The sequence below is a fragment of the Lampetra planeri genome, chromosome 39 (genome assembly GCF_965212315.1).
Source record: "Lampetra planeri chromosome 39, kcLamPlan1.2.h2, whole genome shotgun sequence".
Classification (NCBI taxonomy): domain Eukaryota; kingdom Metazoa; phylum Chordata; class Hyperoartia; order Petromyzontiformes; family Petromyzontidae; genus Lampetra; species Lampetra planeri.
In genome coordinates, this window is record NC_136145.1 from 7,022,692 (window position 1) to 7,043,896 (window position 21,205).

Below are 21,205 nucleotides of genomic sequence, written 5' to 3' on the forward strand. Positions count from 1 at the left end.
GCAATCGGGTACTCGTACCCTACCCGATACCCGGCCGGGTACGGGTAGCCGGTTATCGGATAGGGTACGGGTACCCGTTTGCGACCCTGGTGCGGCCGGGTACGCGTAAGGAATCAAAACCCGTTTGCGACCTCTGCTGCCCGCCCCCACTTCGTGTGTGACGATCCCTACCGCCGCGTGTGCGGCGCGCGAATCGCGCGTTTGGGTCTGCAGAAGCTGCAGGCCATGCACGAGCAGAGCGAGCGTCTGACGGAGCGGCTGCTGCAGGGACACGACGGTGAGAGGCAGGAGCTGCAGCAGCGCTGCACGCAGCTGGCGGTGGAGGTGGAGACCCTGCGCGGCCGCGCGGAGCAAAGCAGGCAGCAGCAGGAGGCGGCCGAGCAGAACGTGAACGTGAGGAGGCCGCCGGGGACGCCGTTTACATTCGCTCCTTCCGTAACCACAGCCGATGTCAGTCGTAGACACGTTTAACTGGTTATCGTACAAGTAGAGCCCTTTTGATATCCACTGCTGGATGAGGGCCCCTCCCATGCCATGCGGGTCATGGGGGTTATTTTATTGTACTTCACGTTCGGTGAAGGCAGGGAGCTCAGATATAGAAGTATAGTACAGTACAACGATGTCCTCTGCTGATACCGTAGGCCTGCAGCAACCTAGCACAGCTGTTTTAGGCGTGGTGGTTGCCCATCGAACACTCTACAGGCTCAATGCTGCTCATCTTCCGAGATCTGACGAGATCTGGCTCATTGCAAGTAATTTGCTCATAGGCATAAATGGATTCTTTGATAAATATCCATTCTTACTCTCACGATGCAGCCATCAAGTTCTGTGTAAGAACCAATTACGGTAAAAGCTCGATATAACGCGGGCATCAGGGGGACATGAATAACACTCGGGTTATTGGCTACTCACGTTATAATGAAAAATGCACCCTGGAAAGTTGCTGAACCCACAGATATCTTTATGTAAGATACATCATTTCGAAAAAGACACACACTGTGTATTTACAAATAGGGACATTAAGGGCCATCGATAAATGACGTCACGCACGTAGGGGGGAATGGGGGGTCAGACATTTGTGACGAGGGGCGGGGGGGTTTAAAAATGTGACGTCACATTAAAATGTGCAACTTTAAATAAATATAGACAACACGTTCTACTTAATTAAATAGACTTTTTAATAAATGTTTTCTCCTACAACATCAGAGTGCAGCGCCACATTAAAAATGCACTACAATGACAATAGTTTAAAGCGATTTGAAGCATGTTTTATTTTTTTTGGGGGGGGGGGCAGAGCTTTGTAACGTCATATTTGAGGGGGGGTCTGACTTTTTGTGACGCCGTGTGACGAGGGGGGGGGTCCAAAATCGTCCAAAATCGCGTGACGTCATTTATGGACGGCCCCTTACTCAAATTTACATGTAAAATCCCTCTGGCGTATGCTGCCCTCTGCAGGCGTATAATACAATGAGGCTGTGATTATTATGATAATTATTATTCCGCTGCGATTGCTGCTCATGTAATTTCAAACATTCAGTAAGTAAGAGTTTAGTTTTTTCTGGAAAGCCGGACTTGGGATGTTCTGTCAATCACCTGTGAGTTTTTGTGTTGTGTGTGGAGGGAACGCGAGTGATTCATGGCATCCTCTTTGCAAAGCACGTGTGTGTGCGTACCCGATTAGTCACATTGCCACAGGTGCCTTCTCGATGATGGCCACCCAACTAACATGTAAAATGCGACCTTGGGTGCAATTTCCATTATAACGCGAGTAGCCAATAATGCGGGTGTTATTCATGTCCCTCGATGCCCGCGTTATATTGGGCTTTTACTATAATTGGTTCTTCCACAGAATTAAACAGAAGTTAATTTGAATCATTTTTTAGGGGCTGCATGCATTGAATCCGCAGTAGATCAAAATCCGCGGTGTAATGGGGGACGCTTCATTATTATCATTATTGGGCTTTTACTGTACAGATAGTCCCCGAGTTACGATGGTCCGACTTACGATATTTTGATCTTACGATGGCGATAGCGATACGACAAAATTGTAAAATATTTTACATTTCGCGCGGCAGGTGCGTACTGTACAGTACAATATGATACGTTACGATACGTTCAATGCATGTATGATACATAGCTTTAACGATTTCATTTTAGGGTTACCACGATACGATACATTTAATGCATGTTAAAAGTCTTTATAGCAGATAGGATTGTTTCCTGAAAAAAAATTATATTAAATTGCAGTTCATATAGGTAGGCTAAGAATTTACCTTGTTTTTTTACTTTACATTTTACTGTGCAATACAGTATTGTAATTAATACATACATACAGTATATAGTTTATACAGTACGGTACTGTAAATTGCTCTGCTTTGCTAAATTATCACCATTTTTTAAGACTCCTGGGTAGGCTAGGCCATCTTTGACTTACGATATTTTTGACTTACGATTGGGTCGTCGTAACGCATCGCCATCGTAAGTAGAGGACTACCTGTATTTGCAATTCACCTCTTACCTCGTCGTGCTCGTGCGCTCAGAGACTGGAACAGGAGTTAAGGGAGTTGCGGCAGCAGGCGGAGGAGCGGACCAATCACTGCAACGAGCTCCAAGCCCAGGTGACGCTACGCCAGGCTCAGCTGTCACGCAGCAACGCCGAGCTCGCCAAAACAAGGTGACTCAAAAGGGAGATGCAAACCTGAAACTATTAATTTTTATTTTACCAGGTGTAGGGGCCACTGAACTGTACAGCTCTTTTATTCAGAAGCAACCTGGCCACAAATGATGTATAGTAGCCAAATAAACGCATGATGCTGATTCTAAATGTGGAGGGAAAAACCGGAGGACCCGGAGTAAAATCCACGCGACGGCGGGGAGAGAGACACGCAAACTCCAAGTATACAGCAGGGGTCGGGATCGACCGCACGACCTCCTGTATACCAGGCGAGGTAGTTAACATCTCGCCACCGTGGCCGACAACCACACAGCACGAAGACGTTGTTGTTTTGTACACCGTGCCTGTGTGTGTCCCTGGCCGTCTGACACGAGTCTCAAGTTTTCTCCACGAGATAAGTTATTTCCTAGCGTCAAAACTTGACTTTTAGTTGCGTAATCGAAAGTGCCCTCGACTGTCATTTCTGAAGCATGCTTGTCATATCTGTGTTGCATCACTACAGTGTTATCACTACAGTACCAATAGTCGAATGGCATTTTATTTACTAATTACTCAATTGCAAATACATATAGCAATGAGATTCACTGAGCCTCATCTCGATAAGCAAATGGCGTAATAATATATCAGGGGCACCACACTCCACCTGACTTATTTACACGCCATTACTGCACCCTGCAACTATGACCGCATCAACCGGAATGCATCCAGACTCCTCTGATCTCAGAAGCTACGTTTGAAACTGGGTAATGCTTGTTGCAGCAGAGGGCAGTTTAGCAATATACATTGTTGTAGCGTACTGTGCTCCTACGCGTATGCTACCCACCTTCAGCAACCCACACTGACCAGTGCGGTGAAGAATAATCATCTAGCCCCCACGCTTTGCAGGCGTGGCTTGATAAAATATCTGACAATGTACATTACATCCTGGCTTGCACCTCACCTAGGTTAACTCAGCCTATGACATGTACCTGGTGTTTGTATATCAATCAGTGGGGAGGCGGTGCTTATGCTGGCCTTAACCATTTCGGAACTGGAAAAAAAACGAAAATAAAATAACTTTATCGGTACCCAAGCTCCCACAAGGCCATGCATGAGGGAGTGTGGCACAGTTTGGCGCTAGCTATCATAGAGTGCGGTCTTGTCGCTACAGTTCTCTGCGGTGAGTACGTTGTATTTTTGAATAACGGCGCTACTACGCCTCTCTAAATAAAATTAACGCTGAGCCGCTTACGCGTTCCAAAATTCAGCGGTGAACGGGACCCACACCCAGCAACTTGCTGACGTCTCGGAACAGGAAAGGGTTAATAGGTGCTCACTGACAGCATTTGTCTCAGCAGCTATTGAGGCTGACCGAGCGATGCTCCTGTTGCCATCCGCAGGGAGCAGCTGCAGGAGCTGCAGATCGACCAGCGCCTGCAAGCGGAGCACGCCGCACAGCAGTCGCAGCTGGTGGAGCAGCTGCAGGAGCTGACCCGCGACACGCAGCGGGTGCTGCACCAGCAGGAGGAGACGCACAGGGCTGAGAGTGCCTCGCTGCAGCAGGTGCACAGGGGCGCGTGCCACCACACGCATGGATAGCGATGATGATGATGATTTTGATTTGAAGCTTTCGTGACTGCAGGGATTCATATTCTTGGTTCTTTCGGTAAAGTCACGTAGAAGGAAAATAATACAATAATAAATCTTGTTGTGGATTTCACACCTGATGATGATTGCTTGTGTTGCAGTCGAAACGTCGTGATAATTTTATTGTTTTATATTTGTATTATTGTATTATTTCCCTTCTATGTGACTTTACCGAAAGAACCAAGAAGATGATGATGATGATGTTGATGATGATGATACTTTGTGGCTGAGGCTACGGTCCCCATAGATTTGTGGCCAAGTTAGCTGCGTCCTGTGTAAATTATTTGAGCGGCGTGCCGCTAATTGTTTTTAATTGGTGTATATATTATCTGCTGTGACACGGATCAGAAATATGGACATTGATGCAGAATATGGAACAAGAGCTGAAATATTCGCAAAGAACCCTTGAGAGATGCCTACTTGGAATCACATTGAGAGACAGAAAGGGGAGCACATGGGTTAGAGAAGATATGCAGATTAAATGTCACTTTGACTGCTAGTGGGCTTGGGCCAGACTCATCGCTTGAAGAGATAATGGCAAGTAGTCGAGACTTAAAAGCTGGTGGGAATGAGCACCAGATGACGTCGACCGCGGAGATGGAGTGATAAAATCGGTTCATGTATAGATGCTAGGTTGATTATTATGTCGCAGAACTGTAAGAGAGGATGACATCGTTGATGATGATGATGATACGAATTGCTGTCTGTAGATGCACGATGAGCTGCATCTGCGCTACGAGGCGTTGAAGGCCAGTGTGGTGCAACTGAGGCATGGCCCCTGCACCCCGAGCTCACAACCGCAGCAACCAGACCAGATGCAGGACGGAGGTGGCGGCAGCAGCAGCAGGCAAACCAACCTTACTGGGATGCAGCAGGTAACTCACATGCAGGAGTTTGAGGTTTCTAACCAATACAAGTGAGACGTAATCCAAAAACAAACTCCGTTTGTACAATAGGTTGGTACCCATGGCTTTGCTGCTCTTAAAACTGAAAAATATGATCCGTGCCAGCCTCAATAAGTGCTTGCTAACAGTCCTTGGCCCAACAGGTTATAAAGAGGCGGCACGGGGGGATATGTGTCTTTGTGTGTGAGATATGGATGTGGTGCGGTAGTGTAGTGGTTAGCACACTGCTACGAACCCAGCAACCAAAATTCGATTCCCTCTCACAACCAATAATCGTGGGGAATGTTTGAACCAGTCCTGAGCCTCCCCTAGGTCAACTCAGCTTTACATGAGTACGTAGTGCCGGGTAAACTTCCGCATTGGGAAGCCAAAGTTGGGCAGGCGTGGTGTTGACCACCCACTCCCTCGTATGCCATGTCAGCTTTCGCAGGTGCTCGCTAAACAGCAATTGCCCCAACAGTCTGTTTAAAAGCCTTTACGGGGGATCTTTGCCTTGGTGTTGGCAGCAGGGTGAGTCAAGTGGCACCCGCGAGCTGGACATGTTGCTCGCCGACAAGGAGGCCCTGCAGGAGAGGCTGCATGACGTCACCACGAGGCTGGCTCAGCTGTCAAACCCGGCCACGGCTCCGGTGCACGGGAGATACAGAAGCCCTTGCCGGCAGAGCATCGCCTCCACCACCGCTCAGGTGCTGGCCACACAGCAGTAGCAAAGCTCGTCCTATTTGTTCACATTTACATGAAGATGGCACACACAATACTACGAGCTGTGATTTTACTTTGTTTTCCAAAGTGGGTTTGGTCCAGGATGAAGCTGCTGTTTTTGTCGGCTTGTGTCAATATAAAACTGCCGACTCACCTTCAAAATTTCTTCCAACCTCCAACTGGACCAAGCACTGTCATTTCAATTCTCTGGCGTACACTGGCCCCCGTTGGCGAGATCTTGCAGCGCACCAGTGCGTCATATTGTGGATACATTAAAAAGGTATTCCAGTGACGTCACTTGAAGATGCTGTGGTGGCCCTCCTCTGAGTGGCGCAACATTGAAAGTTTGCCCCGCGTTATCACATTGTCTTGTACAAGAGCATTGCGTGCATCTGTGGGACAAGGGCGGCGAGGGCAAGTGTCTTGTCGTTCCACAGGGCAGAGACGCCGCTACACGCGCCCGCTCGCTTTCGCCAACTCGCTCGTCGCGCCTCTCCGACTCTCAAGCACAGCTTCTCCTGCTGCAGGGCAGGGTGCGTGGCCTGGAGAACCTGCTGCAGGTGCAGGTATGTTGTGTATGTATGTTGAACTTCTTTCGCAGCGTACGTAACCAACCGAGCCAGTCGGAGGTGCGAGGGAAGGACAACAAACTAAACACAAACCCGAATTCTATTCCCGCTCACGGCCAACATCAGTGACGATTATCTGCATCGGTCCTGGGCCTCCCCTCGGTTGACTAAGCCTCAAATGAGTACCTGGTGCGGTGTGTAAACATCGCCACTAGGGAGACAAAGACGGCCTGGCTTGGTACTGGCCATCCCACCCCCTCGTGAGCCGTGCCGGTCTTCATAGGTACTCGCTAACAGCACTTGCCCCAACAGTCTGTTAAGGCTACACGGGGGATCTTAGTCTTTGTTTGCCTTTGTCTGCGATGGCGATGATAACATTGTGGCTTGTAGTGATAGTGAAATCGCGCAGCACCGCGCTCCCGCTTTCATCGTCGCCCCATCTGGCGTAGGCGCAGGAGAGCGAGGAGCTGCGCCGGGCGCACGACCGGCGCTGCGAGCGTCTCGATGCGCTGCAGGACAAACTCCGCGTGGCCGCCGAGCAGCTGCGGCAGGCCGAGGAGCAGCACGGACGGTCAGTGACGGCGGCCTCCCCGTCGTGGGGCCAGCGCCGCGACTGCAACAATAACGGCAGTCTAAATCTGTATAGAGTCTAAATCTATTTAGTCTAAATCTATTTAGTCTAAATCTGTAAAGATTCTAAATCTATGCAGAGTCTAAATCTGTATGGAGTCTAAATCTGTCTAGAGTCTAAATCGGTATAGAGTCTAAATCTATTTAGTCTAAATCTGTAAAGACTATACATTTATGCAGTCTAAATCTGTATGGAGTCTAATTCTGTATGGAGTCTAAATCTGTATACATTCTAAATCGGTATAGAGTCTAAATCTATTTAGTCTGAATCTGTATAGAGTCAAAATCAGGAAAGAGTCTAAATCTATTTAGTCTAAATCTATTTAGTTTAAATCTGTAAAGAGTATAAATCTATGCAGAGTCTAAATCTGTATGGAATCTAAATCTGTCTAGAGTCTAAATCGGTATAGAGTCTAAATCTATTTAGTCTAAATCTGTAAAGAGTATACATTTATGTAGTCTAAATCTGTATGGAGTCTAAATCTGTATACACTCTAAATCGGTATAGAGTCTTAATCTATTTAGTCTAAATCTGTATAGAGTCTAAATCTCCATCATGGGACCTCCTTTGCCAGTAACAAAATATGATAATAGGTTTTTTCTCCTTTTTTCTGGCAACAAAACAGCTGTGTTAAGATGTTTAAACACCAAACTGAAACCTTTTACAAGGAATCATGTCTGCATTAACCACAATGCTTGTGGTCAGAATGCAAACAAAAAACATATTCTGATCATATATGCATTGTCCTTGAAACTGATTGGTCCACACCAGAGACAGCTTTCTTTTGAGCCTCGTCCCCTGCACCTCCGATTAGCATGGTTGGCTATGTACGGTACGAAAGAAGTTCACCATACATACATGCATACATGCAATTGCATCTCAATATAATTCATGCAGTGTACGTGCAGTGTACGTGCCTTGGTTCATTCACTTTTAATTTCGTTCAAGTTAAAAGCATTAGGATAAGTATGCTCGTGTGAATTATGCTCAAATCACTTAATTGGGCAAAACCAAATTGGAATATATTCCCCTATTGGCAGACAATACCTATTTGCATAGCAGGCACTGGATACACCTTGTGTTGCACAGGGACAGCTGCAACTGGGCGTCCTCTTCATGTAAGGTGCGTTGAGTTGCTGAGGCATTTAAGCATCCTCTAAATGCAAATCTCCATTATTATACTTTCCTGCTTTTTTATCCAAATTGTAATCCACTCATGCTAGCAGCATCACATAAATAAAATAAATTAAAATGAAAGCAACTAAATGAAATCATGACGTTTCGGAAGCATCACAGGTGGAACCGCCACAGCAAAATTGCTGTAGATATGCTGTAGATACAGCAATTTTGCTGTGGCGGTTCCGCCTGAAGACGGAGGCTTGTGTTGCTTCCGAAACGTCGTGATTTAATTTAGTTGTTTTTATTTTATTTTTTACCTACGTGACTACCGAAAAAACCCAAAAAGTATGGATCCTTGCAGTCACGAAAACTTCAAATCTAGAATCACATAAGAAGGCAAATAAATCTCTATTTTGAAGTCAGCAAGCAGTCAACCATCAAGGTGATATCACTTTAATACGTCATTTCATCACGTCAGTATTTTTTGTAATATGATTTACAAAGCGTTGTTTGTCAATCAAGCTGCAAGACACCAAATTAAGTGAATACCCGATGTTTTTTTTTTTCAATTCATCATTTGGCAATGAGGTTGTGACCATTAACTCGTTGCACTTGACAACATGGTTTAATTGTATTAACCCCCTGAACCACTTCGTGAAGTGAGGGGGAACCCCAGGCCTGCAACTCCAATTCATAGGCACCATGGCCACATGAGTTCCTACCACTTCACAATAGCCCCCCAAACAATATCTGTCACTGCAAGGTTCTTAGCCCTATGAAGCGGGTACTGGAGGGACATCGATTTCACCTGCCGACACAATGTGTTAATGTGTAACCCACAAAAAGCACTTTAAAGTCTTATTCAGTTTCATTTATTTGGTATAGCCCTGTGAGCCATTCGGCTCTTGAATCGGGTGCAACCGCAACAAACAAAAAACAAAAACATGAACAAGAAAACATCTTTTAAAGTGACTATGTGCAAACAGAAAATCCAAGAAAAGACAGCTAAATATTGCAGAAAAAGCACCGTACACCAACGCTGTGTGCAAAAATCCCAGTGGGATGCAAGTCAAACAACAACAACCACAATACAACTTAGATTAAGGCCATCAGTCCGTACTACAACAAACAAACATGGCCAAAACAAAAAAAACGTTTTCAAAATCACCAAAATAAAACCATAAACACAATGTAACAGTGTGACCGAATTTTCACAATAAACGACAAACAACATGTACCACCATAGCTGGCTGCATGAGTCACTCCACAAAAGCAGGAGCATCAGTCGGAGTATCAACGTTTTTCAATGCACCTTTAAGATCAGCTCTCTAAATCAAAACACAGATCATACTTTGCAGCCTTCACGAAGGAAACGGTCCGCCTTCCCCGATGTGAGCGGCTCACGCTGCGGCGAGGCCGCTGCTGTGATTGCGGGTGTTGTGTATATACCCCCTTTTTATTTTTTTAAAATATTTTTTTAAGGATTATTCTGCCAACATATATAATATTTTTTTTTTTATAGACACGGGGCAACATGGGGGAACAAACACACTCACACACTCCCACAGATGCGCGCATACCTCACCTCAAAGGGCTAGAGGGCATGAAAGAGGGCAATAAAGGTCATAAAAACTCCCCGAATTTCACACAAGAGGAACAAGGGAGGGGAGAATTGCAGGCGGGGGGTTAGAATGACATCCTTTCGTTAAAAAGCCTTACAAAACCAGGCACCACGGACGAAATATATAATTATATTCTTAACAAAGGAAACAACATTGACGACAAAAAGCACAGACGGGTTTTGAACCATGTTAGATAAACAAGTTACCAACTTAGCCATGAAGATTAAGCAAACATTATCTATCCTCACTCCAATTGGGAACCAGACTACAGTCTGCACCAGAGTCGCGATTCATCAATTGTTAATTAAATACGGACATTATTTACCTTCAATAATTTCTACGCGGCCGGGCCGAAGCATCAAAGAATAATGATGGCTTGGGTTGCTCCAAAACAAAAATTCCTAGCCGGGATATCAGATTAAATAATCACAAGAAGTCAAATAATAAGTACGGAATTAAAGTGGATCTCCTAGAGGAGCTAAGGGTGGAGAAGTCTCTCATAATTAACCGAACGCAACACGGCCGTATTTGTTTTCCCGAAGAGGATCTCCACACCCACACACCAGGGGCCAGGAGATTGCCCCAATAAAGGTTGGAACACATGCCTCCGAAGATAAATAAATAAGCGCATGCGCCGGGTGCTTCCACCGTGGAAACAACCGTCTTTGTCTCCCCGCAACACGGACAGCAAAAATTGCACACGCGAGCAAATAACATTTTTATGGGGAGATCGGGCCATGATGAAACACCGTGAACACGGTTACGGCATAATCAGGGTCGCTCGCAATCAAGTCACAATGGAACTAAGCAGCAAATAAGTCGCATTTCAACTTCCAACTTCCAACTTGAGCTGTGCGAGACAAAGATATGATTCCCGAGCAAGGGAGGGAATCATTAAGCTCGCTTAACGCGTAGGTTTTCGCGACAAATATTATTCAGAAACAAAAACATGGATTAGAATATTTTTTTTTTTATAACTCGATGCGAACGCAATCGTCGGTCTGGTTAATGGATAACTTAGGTGGCGCCGTCACGAGGCCCCCACCCCTCCTTCCAGAATAATTACACAGCTGTGTCTTCAAAGCTAATAAACATACGGACTAACACACACGGACAAACACACACGGACGGACACGACACACACGGACGCACAACTTCACCCCCACAGGAAGGCTTTATGACAGCCTTTGAACAACTCGGGAAACTGAGTGGAATTTCCCGATATAAGCCGAGGAAAAATCCATTCAAAGCAGATCGTCAGGGGCTCTGGGCCCCATCTCGTCACGGGGCGTCGGCTCCACCTCCTCTCGTCACCGCCAACGAAGAAGTTTTTCGTCATCCAGAATGACGAGGTTCGCGGGGTAACGACGTGCAGCAACAAGCCGAGGTCTGCACCACCTGAGAAGAATCGCTACCCTGAGTCGCCGAGCTGCGAGTGAAGCCAACAAAGACGCCAACGTCCACCCTGCCACGAACGAAGCATCGCTCCTCGTCAGAGTGACGACCAGCGAACAACCCGCAGGAAAGGCGGAGATCGCCAAGCGAGCAAAGTAGAGAGCGCGAAGCAGTGGAGAAAGCCTGGTCAAACGGCTGTGAGGAGGAGGACAGCGCCATCGAATGCGCAGTGTGTTTGAGGCGCACACCGACCAACGACCCAGTAAGCACAGCCGCGTCGTCCAGAGCCACAAGCCAACACAGCCTGAAGCAAGGGCGAGTGTCCGTGTGAAGTTGGCAACGATCAAGGAGAGAGCCACAGCAGCAGCACGACCCGGGCGTCACCGAGCGTCGTGCCAACTCGTCATCTAGCAGTAGAGGGAGAGAGAGAGCGCAAGAGCAGCACGACTCGGACGTCACCGGGCGTCACCGAGCATCGTGCCAACTCGTCATCCAGCAGTGGAGAGAGAGAGAGAGCGCACAAGCAGAGACGTCCGAGCGAGGGAGCAGCAGGGGCTCGCTGCGGCCACGCCCAACCCAGAGAGGAACTTCGCTGGCGGCGGGTTGTATCCTCCCACACCACGCAAGCTAACGACACAACTCCCGGCTCTAAGAAATTTAATTAATATTACGAGGGGACAACGCACACACAGCACGCACACGAATAAGACTTAAAAAAAAAAATGTATCTTTGCGTTTCAAAAGGGTTGCCATTTCGAGGTGGTGCATTCACTACCAACTGATCGTGCAAAGCAGTTGCTGCCGTCGAGTTACATGAATAAGAAATGTTTTAGTCATTCAATTTCGTTAATTGCATAATCTTGCCCATTAATTTATTGACGTATACTCGCTTTCGCATACTAGAGTGTCATGTGCTTGTTTAGAATTAAAATTGCTTAACACCAAGTCTCGAGTGTTTCTTCCAAGTCCATGCAAAACTGTCTTATTCTTGAGAACTGGAGCCTGTGATGAGATCTGAAACTGGAGACCTAAAATAACATAAACACACTATGATAATCGATAAACGTTTAATCGATGATAATCGTGTTATCCTGATTGATATAACACTGGATAAACGAAGCTGAGCCTAATTATCATAACTGATCACAGTAACATAATCGCAAGCATCCGCATAAATTACTACGATTATCTCCGCGATTATCATATTTTATGCATATAATTACACACATCATAAGTTATGCATGTTAATACATACATTGACATAATTAATGCGATTTGCGCATTTTTCGTAAAATTATTAATTTTTAATATTTTCATCAAAATTTCATAACCCAACATATACAACATAATGGGTGGCGTCGTCCGGGATCTCACGCAGACAGTGTTTTGCATGGATGTTAAACAGTATATCGTGATCGAACATTGCATGGTGATTGTAATCGGGCGTAAACAAAAAAAACGCCCTCTAAGGTTAAAACCCAGAATAGCAGGTTGAAACAGAGACAGTGGAATTAAGATAATATCGTATCAAACCGATTGCATCCTGTGATAAATGGTGTTAGAGGTACGCACTCTGAATCGGAAAATAACAGAATAGCTCGAGTCAAATTGACTACACTCTGTGAGATAATTGTTTTATATGCACTCTGAAAGGAAATGTCAAAGTAACTCCCGCCACACTTGAGATGCTAGGATTAAGAATAATTTTTGAATGGATTACGGGGTACTGGGAACTCGTATTAAAACGTACCGATCGATCTGTTACAAAGCAGCAGAGGTGGGACAAAGTCATTGTTATGCAAGTCCAAGTCGAGTCGCAAGTCATCAAATTCATGACTCGAGTCTGACTCGAGTCCAAGTCACATGACTCGAGTCCACACCTCTGCAAAGCAGTACAGTCAGAGAGACATATGGGAAGGGAGCTGTATCGATAACACGAACACACCCCGAGGGAAACTAATTGACTGGATAAAATGTAACGAAGGCAAACACGATGCAAAAACTGCAGAGAAGGCAGGACAGGACTCATGCCTTCCCACTCAGGCATACAGACAGGGATTGTGGAATGAGGAAAAATTCGGAAAGGAAACAGGAGAGAAATCGTCTCTAATAAACGAGGAAAAATGTCCTCACACCATCGTAAGGAGGAGAAATCAGTGTTCGCGACACCAGCGAAACTCACAAACGTTGATCCACAGAATAAATATGGAAGTAACAGTAAATCACACTCTTGGGTACGTGGACAGAGTCCAGGGACTGATCACACAAAAATTATGGATATCGAACAAAAAATCCTTGACAAAGGGAAACCCTCACAATTCGAGAGAAGGGATGGAGAGATACATATGCAAACAAAAACATGTGAGACTGACAACTTCACAGATAGAGGGAGGCAAAATGTTAAAGTAAATTCTTGAGAACTGTAGCCTGTGATGAGATCTGAAACTGGAGACCTAAAATAACAACACACTAAGATAATCGATAAACGTTTAATCGATGATGATCGTGTTATCCTGATTGATATAACACTGGATAAACGAAGCTGAGCCTAATTTTCATAACTGATCACAGTAACATAATCGCAAGCATCCGCATAAATTACTACGATTATCTCCGCGATTATCATAATTTATGCATATAATTACACACATGATCATAATTTATGCATGTTAATACACACATTAACATAATTAATGCGCTTTGCGCATTTTTCGTAAAATTATTAATTTTTTATATTTTCATCAAAATTTCATAACCCAACATATACAACACGGGGGTCACGGGCAGCGGCGCTTTGTTCTGCAGGGGCGGCCGAAAGGGTGGGCCTCAGAGAGCGGCGCCGCACGAGCTGCGTCAGGAGGACAGCGACGGCGTGTGGAACGAGCTGGCCTTCGTCCAGCGGGAGAACCACGAGCTGAAGGCCGACAAGTGAGACGGCGGTCGGACACCGGTGGGGGGGTGTAACGATTCGCCCTCCACAACCCGATGAGTTGTCACAGTTATGGCTTCACGAATTGATATGTTTCGATTTAAAGCTTTCGTGACTGCAGGGATTCATCTTCTTGGTTCTTTCGGTAAAGTCACGTAGAAAGAAATTAATAAAATAATAAAAACATAATAAAATAATTCTCACGACGTTTCGGCCACAACGCAAGTAGCCGTCATTCAGATTCTGTCTCCTTGACAGACCTGTTCTTCACCTGAAGACGGCTACTTGCGTTGTGGCCGAAACGTCGTGAGAATTATTTTATTATGTTTTTATTATTTTATTAATTTCTTTCTACGTGACTTTACCGAAAGAACCAAGAAGATGAATTGATATGTGTATATATGTTTTACATTGCGCAGCAATGGCATGTACCTGCAGGCTTTTTATGAACCAATAATGTACGAACTATATGAAGCAGAAGTTATTTATTCTCACGTGCATGATTTTTTACTTACGTATGTATCCAATTGCAAGAATGGCTCATAATCAATGAATCGTTACATTTGTGTTATTGCGTGTGTATGTTCGTGTCATGTGGTGACCGATAGGTATGTGTGATGCATGTGCCATGTGTGAAGGTGCTGCTGGGTGTGTGTATCTGAGCTCTGTGTGTGTGTGTGTGTGATGGTGTTATTGAGTGTGAGTGATGCATGTTGCCGTATATGACCAGTGCAGGGTGTGTTTGGAACATGCGTTGTGTGGTGTGTGCAATACTTGTATTGTGAATGTATATCATTGTGGGTATGTGCGGTGCTTGTTCTGTCTGTGTGGGTCTTGGTGGGCGTGTGTGCTGCTAGGTATGTTTGTTGCATTCGGTGTGTCAGTGGGCCCATGACGGTGCTGCTGGCTGTATGGTGCATGTGCCACGTGTGATGGTGCACTGTCTCTCTCTCTCGTGGCCGTGGTTGTCACAGGCTGCGTCTCCAGGAGGAGCTGGATCGCCTTCGCGTGCAGGCGGCCACAGACCGCGCCGCGTTGGCTCAGCTCTCACACTGCCTGCATCATGAGCGCGACGGTATGGAGTCTTGTGTTCTTCGACAATCGGGGCGCCACGGTGGCGAGATGTTAACTACCTCGCCTGGTATACAGGAGGTCGTGGGTTCGATCCCGACCCTGACAATTGTATATTTGGAGTTTGCGTATTCTCCCCGTGATCGCGTGGATTTTCCTCCGTGTCCTCCAGTTTTTCCCTCCACATTTAGAATCAGAGTGTTTGGCTGCTATACGTTTCCACACTATAAGCCACTTCTCTGAGGCTATCATTTGTGATAGCCAGGTCGCGTCTGAAAAATAGCTCAGTGGGTTTTACCTGGTAAAATATATTTTTAAATAGTTTTTAGTTTACTTTAATGGTGTTCAAGATGCAATATTGACCGCGCACCGCTCTTTGTTTATCCGAGGCACGGGTTGGTGAAGGGGATGGGGGGGGGAGTGTAGTTCGGGACCGTTTCAGGTAATGCTCTCGCCACTGATGTTAGCCACATCCATAAATCGAACTCAGGTCACCGTGTCGCACTGCAGTGTGCTAAGCACTGTCAATTAGGTTATTTGAATTGGCTGCAACTGTTGTTGACAGAATAATCGGCGAGATTGAAAGGCATTGCCAGTGAGTGGGGGGGGGGGGTGATGCTAATGGTGGCGAGCATCGGTCGGCGATGTCCGCGGTGAAGACTGGAGAGCGACTGTCGCCGTCTTAAATCTGTCGTTTTTTCTGCCGTTTGTCGTCTGCTGCTGCTGCTGCTGCAGAGCTGCTGTGGAGACTGGAGCACCGCGGGGTGGGGAGCAGCTCCTTGCAGCCGGAGCAGATGCGAGACTCGCAGCAGATGCAGGTGGCCCCCCCCTCCCCCTTGCCTTTGCCAGCCACCACGAGCAGCACTCAAGACGCAGCCACCAGCAGTGACTGCCAGGGGGTTCGTATATCGGGGCAAGACTGAAGCTTGTGGAGGTCGGGGGAGGAAGTGGTCAGGGTTGAGGGGGGAGCGTAGGTAGGGAGGGAGGGAATGAGGGAGGGAATGAGGGAGGGAGGTCGGGAGGGGGTCCAGGCTCTCCAGGTCCCTTCACAAATAAATTCCAACAAAGCGCAGCTCCCCTGCATCTCAGCAGTGTTGGCATTTCTGATCCCATCCCGTCAGCCTTGGCAAGCCTTCAATTGACGGACGTTTTCTTGGCTCTTCCAGATTTTCGCGTTGCAACGGCAATTGAAGGCGGTGGAGAGGGAAGCTGGCAGACTGGCTGAGGCCCGCGATGCCCTGGCCGGCGAGAGGAGTCTACTGAAGGCCGCCGTGGCCAAACTGAGGAGAATGGCGGAGGACAGAACGAGGCAGACGGCCGCTGCCGACCGCGAGAGCTCGCAGCTCAAAGAGAAGCTCGCTCAGCTGCGGGAGACGCTGGAGCAGACGTCCTGCAAGAACTCCGATCTGGGCCGAAGGATGGCCGGGCTCAAGAGCCAGCTCAAGCGGCTGGAGGAGGAGAACGCCGGGCTGCGGGGCCGGGCGCGGGATGGCGAGCGGGCCCTTGACGCCAACGCAGAGCTTCGCCGGCAAGTGGCGCGCTTGCGGCGGGAGGGCGCCGAATCCAGCGAGCGGTGCGGCCAGCTGGAGCGTCGGCTCGACGGACTCGAGGCGCAGAGGCTGGCGCTCGCCGAGGGCCACGGGGCCCTGAGGCAGCGCTGCCGCCAGCTGCGGCGCGAGAACGCGGCGCTAGCGGAGAAGCGGCGATCGACGGCACGACACGGCGGGGGCGCGCCGTGCTCGGACGCGTTCGGGAGGGATGCGGAGGGATGCGAGGAGAGACTCGCGGAGAGATGCGCGGAGGGGAGCAGAGGCCCCGCGAGGAAGAGGAGGCCTGGCAGGAGACGCAGCGGGAACCTCCGGCACCACCAGGCCGTGCTGAACCGATCCATCCGGGAGATGGGAAACACGTTCCGCAACTTCAGCAAGGACGGATGGGAGGACATGAGCGACTACAGGTGCTGCGCCCCGGCACCCCTGGCTGATGGGAGAGTAGCAGATGGTGCTTGATCAGCAGACATTGATCGAGGTTTGCTAATTCACTGTGGAATATTCAGAATGATAAAGTTACGGGGGCAAGTTGCACATTGCATGTTTCATTCATCAGCTAGTTCACCTGCTAATGTTGTAAATCCCACGACAGAGTCGGTAGCCTCCTGCAATTGATAGCCACAAGTTGCCACCGTTTGGCGACGTGTAGAGATTTTCCCTCACGTGATGGGGCGTGTGAGTCACCTCGAGTGATTGCCTTGCCCTCTGTGCAGCAGCGACACGGATTCGGGGACAACGGAGAGGACGACTCCCAGCAGCAGCCTGGGCTCGTTGATTGCGCAAGCGTCCCAAGCGCGGCACCACACGGCGCGGCCCCGCACGGCCAAGGGCGGCCCCGCACGGGTCAGACCCACACGCGGATACACTCGCAAACACAGCCTCGGCCTATAACCCAGGGATTTATTGGTGTTAACCAGTAACTCATGGCTTAGCCTCGGCCCTTAATTGACCAAACCATAGACCTCACAGTAGCAAACTAACATGCATCAAGCAATCCGCCACACATCAACTGAAGCCGTTTCCCGGCTGACAAAGCTGGACATAGACTTATAAATAGTCTTCTCAACCAGCTATACCCAACAGAACATCGGTGAATTTTACCACCCTTGACGTATTCTCTGCGCGCGTGCTCCCTCGCGCCCTCAGCCCTGCTACCCACGGTGGAGGCGGCACCTTCGCGTGCAGCACGAGGCGGCGTCGCTCCACGCGTCCCCGGCGCCGCCACACCGGGCGCCTCCGCCGGCCGTGGCGGGGGCCCTGCGGCGCCGCGTGGCGTCCCTGCAGCGCCGCGTCGCCGTGCTCCGCTCCGCCCGGCTGCAGGCGCAGGGCGCAGCGGCGAGGCTGCGCGAGCACGCCACGCTGCTCGGCACGCGGCTCTCGGAGGCGCAGCAGCGCGCCGAGATGCAGCGGCTCGCGACGCAGGTCAGGGAAGCTCTCTCTCTCTACGCCTCCTGCTTGATGGGCGCTCGCTTTCCTCTCCTCTGCTGTGCTCCTTACTGAAGTTGAACCTTGTTCTCTCTCTCTCAAGACTTCCCAGTGATCTTTTGTCCATGAGAGGTCACTCCTCCTCATCTCCTGCACACCTTTGTCTGGAGCTCCCTTCCTTGCCCACCTGTCGTCTCATAAAGCCTCCACACCTCCGCTAAGGGGGAGGATGCTCCTCCACCTGCTTCACTTCCCCACTGTCTGTAATGCCCTCTTTCACCCTGGCCATCTTCACAGCAGGCACTAGTGGTCCGCGACAGTTATAGGTTAATTGGGTGTCCTTGCGGCATACAAAACATCGTACATTGCGCGTACGTGCGCGTGTGAACCGGGCTTCACGTGCAGTGAGAAGACGGTTGCATTAGCTGTGCCCGCGTGCGTGCGATCGTGCAGAGGCTGCGTGCCGAGGTGTCCGAGCTGCAGCAGAAGATCCGAGTCCTGGAGCGAAGCGGAGACGAGGTCAGGGGGGGCCTACCGTCTCCGGCGCTACCGGTTCCTCCGCCAGCCTCCGCTGTGGCGCCGCCAGCCCCGCCACCCAACCAAGACGCGGAGATCAAGCAGCTGCAGCTCAAGCTCAGGGTGAGAGGTCGAACCGCTCCATCGGGATTCTAACTCGCAAAACTTCCACGGTGTGACCGGCCAGATACAGGTGCACCTTGTGTTATTAAAACGAGCACCACCTGGTGAAGCTGTGCCACTTGATGACAAGTCCGCAGTCCTTGCCCTATTAAGACTGCTGTTTGGCATAGAAATGTGGAATGCCTCTCTTGGCTGAAGGTGTATCTCCGGCACTTGTCGCTGATCTCTGCTAACAATCTAGCCACGTGATCCTGTGGTTAGAGCGCTTCATATAAGCGCCTTTGGCCATGAAATTTCTTCCAACGGCTGCAGAGAAAAACATAATAAAGGTATATGTTGAAATCATAATCTACAAACCGACTTTGTTCTGCGCGTGCAGGGCTCGGCGGGCGAGATGTCTCGGCAACTCGCGACCATCAAGGAGCTGCGAATGGAGCTCCAGGAGAAGGAGAAGCACATCTCAGAGCTCCAAGACAAGTGCGTTTTTACCAGGAAACCACAGCCTCTCACGCAAACGGCGAGGGAAACTGTGAGGATGCTTCATCCAACAGTAGATACAGCATGACTGCCGACGATGATGATGGTGCTGGTAGTTGTGATGCTGGGTTTGCAACATCATTCAGCACCGTGATGGGACACCCAAGCTCTGGGACCCTTTCCCATTCGAAGGCGTCTGCATGTTGCAGGGTCGGTGTTCTGGTCACCTCGGAATCTCGGAATGCACGAGCGGCTCAGGGTTAATTTTATTTAGAGAGGTGTAGCGCCGTTGTTTTCAAAGACATTGTACTCACCGTAGATAACTGCAGCGACACGACCACACTCGATAGCTGGTGCCAAACTGTGCCACACGCCCTCCCGCATGGCCTTGTGGGAGCCTCTGTACCGATAAAGTTATTTTAATTATTATTTTATTCCGGTTTTGTTTTGATAATGTACGCATAAGTTTATCAGAATGGAATTGGGAAAAAAACTGATGGTGTACATACATGTACGTCATCGGAACAGGAAAGGGTTAAGAAGCTTATACTCTGGGTTCTTTCCGTAAAGTCACGTAGGTAATGAAAATATAAAATAAATACATTAAATCACGACGTTTCGATTGCAACACAAGCAATGTGGTTGTCACACCTGATGATGATTGCTTGTGTTGCAATCGAAACGTCGTGATTTTATTTATTTATTATTTTCTTTACCTACGTTACTTTACCGAAAAAACCAAGAGTATGGATCCTTGCAGTCACAAAAACTTAGAATGGTTAAGAAGCTTTTATCGTGCTTAGTGGCCAACAGCAGCTGAGCAGAGAGATTTTTTTCCGACTGGCCAATACAGTTGCTACCTGGCGAGATGTGGTGAGGTTCAGGCACACTACTACAAGTACCGCTGTTAGCGAGCACCAATTTAGTACAGCTGTAAAGTGGCCTGCTATTGAAGATTGGAGGAAATCCCCACCCTCTTTAAGTGCAAATAATCTTATTTGTGAATAACAGCAATTGTGATATAGGTTGATTACCAAGCAACTCTTGCGTGTTGTGTTGAAGATCTCGAATATAGATGGTGGTTCCACTCAGCTGTATACAGCTTCTTTTCTGGGAGCTCATGTTCGTTGTTGGAATGAGGGTAATGGCAGTGGCTTGTTAATTGAGCCACAATGCACAGATCTATGTCATTGATTCAGCAAGTGTCTGCCTCATTGATTTGCTCGTTAGGAAATCCGAGCCACACGGTGGATGGGTTTGGTGTGTAGTGATCGCAAGTGCACATCTGTGTGCGTGTGTGTAGTGGCTAGCGGTGGTGAAGATGTTAGAACATCGCTCTACGAACCCGATGCCTCAAGTTCGATTCCAGGCCACAGCTAACATTAGTGGTGCTTATCTGAACTGGTTCTGGACCTCTTCCAAGTTGGCTCATCCTTAAATGAGAACCTGGTTGCATTGTGCAAACATCAACACTGGGGAGGTAATGGCAGCCAGACCTGGTTCTGGCCACACCAACCCCTTGCCGTGCCAGTCTTTGTAGGGGTTTGCTAACAGCACTTTCCCCAACACACTGTGTAGGCTACATGTTGTGGGGACTGGTGGCACAGTGGTTCAGTACATCGGTAAAAACAAACGACAAAGAACAACAACAATTTGTCTGTTCAAGGAGGCCCCGCGTATGGGTCTACCTCACTGTTACAGCCTTGTCACATTTATATGTCTGCAGCCATGCAAATTAATTTTACAGCATTACACAAAACATCAACTGTTTGCTAAAAGTTCCTCATCCCACCGATTGCAAAGAGGGCACTGGCGCTTGTGTGCACGAGATTTTGTTCTATTTTAATGTGTATTTGTGAACGTGCAGTTGT

At 48.3% G+C, this 21,205-nt stretch overlaps 1 protein-coding gene across 1 annotated transcript in view; it reads left to right on the plus strand.

Annotated features, from left to right (window-relative positions):
* Positions 1–21,205, plus strand: part of CNTLN (centlein) — a 32,476-nt gene that overhangs the window by 5,138 nt on the left and 6,133 nt on the right. The window contains exons 6-20 of the mRNA XM_078612694.1: positions 214–393; positions 2,541–2,674; positions 4,054–4,216; positions 5,011–5,175; positions 5,712–5,891; positions 6,345–6,473; positions 6,926–7,047; positions 14,049–14,171; positions 15,147–15,247; positions 15,979–16,061; positions 16,410–17,200; positions 17,507–17,636; positions 17,940–18,215; positions 18,672–18,857; positions 19,237–19,334. Coding sequence (XP_078468820.1) covers positions 214–393; positions 2,541–2,674; positions 4,054–4,216; positions 5,011–5,175; positions 5,712–5,891; positions 6,345–6,473; positions 6,926–7,047; positions 14,049–14,171; positions 15,147–15,247; positions 15,979–16,061; positions 16,410–17,200; positions 17,507–17,636; positions 17,940–18,215; positions 18,672–18,857; positions 19,237–19,334 — 2,861 coding nt within the window. The remainder of the gene's footprint in view (positions 1–213; positions 394–2,540; positions 2,675–4,053; positions 4,217–5,010; positions 5,176–5,711; positions 5,892–6,344; positions 6,474–6,925; positions 7,048–14,048; positions 14,172–15,146; positions 15,248–15,978; positions 16,062–16,409; positions 17,201–17,506; positions 17,637–17,939; positions 18,216–18,671; positions 18,858–19,236; positions 19,335–21,205) is intronic.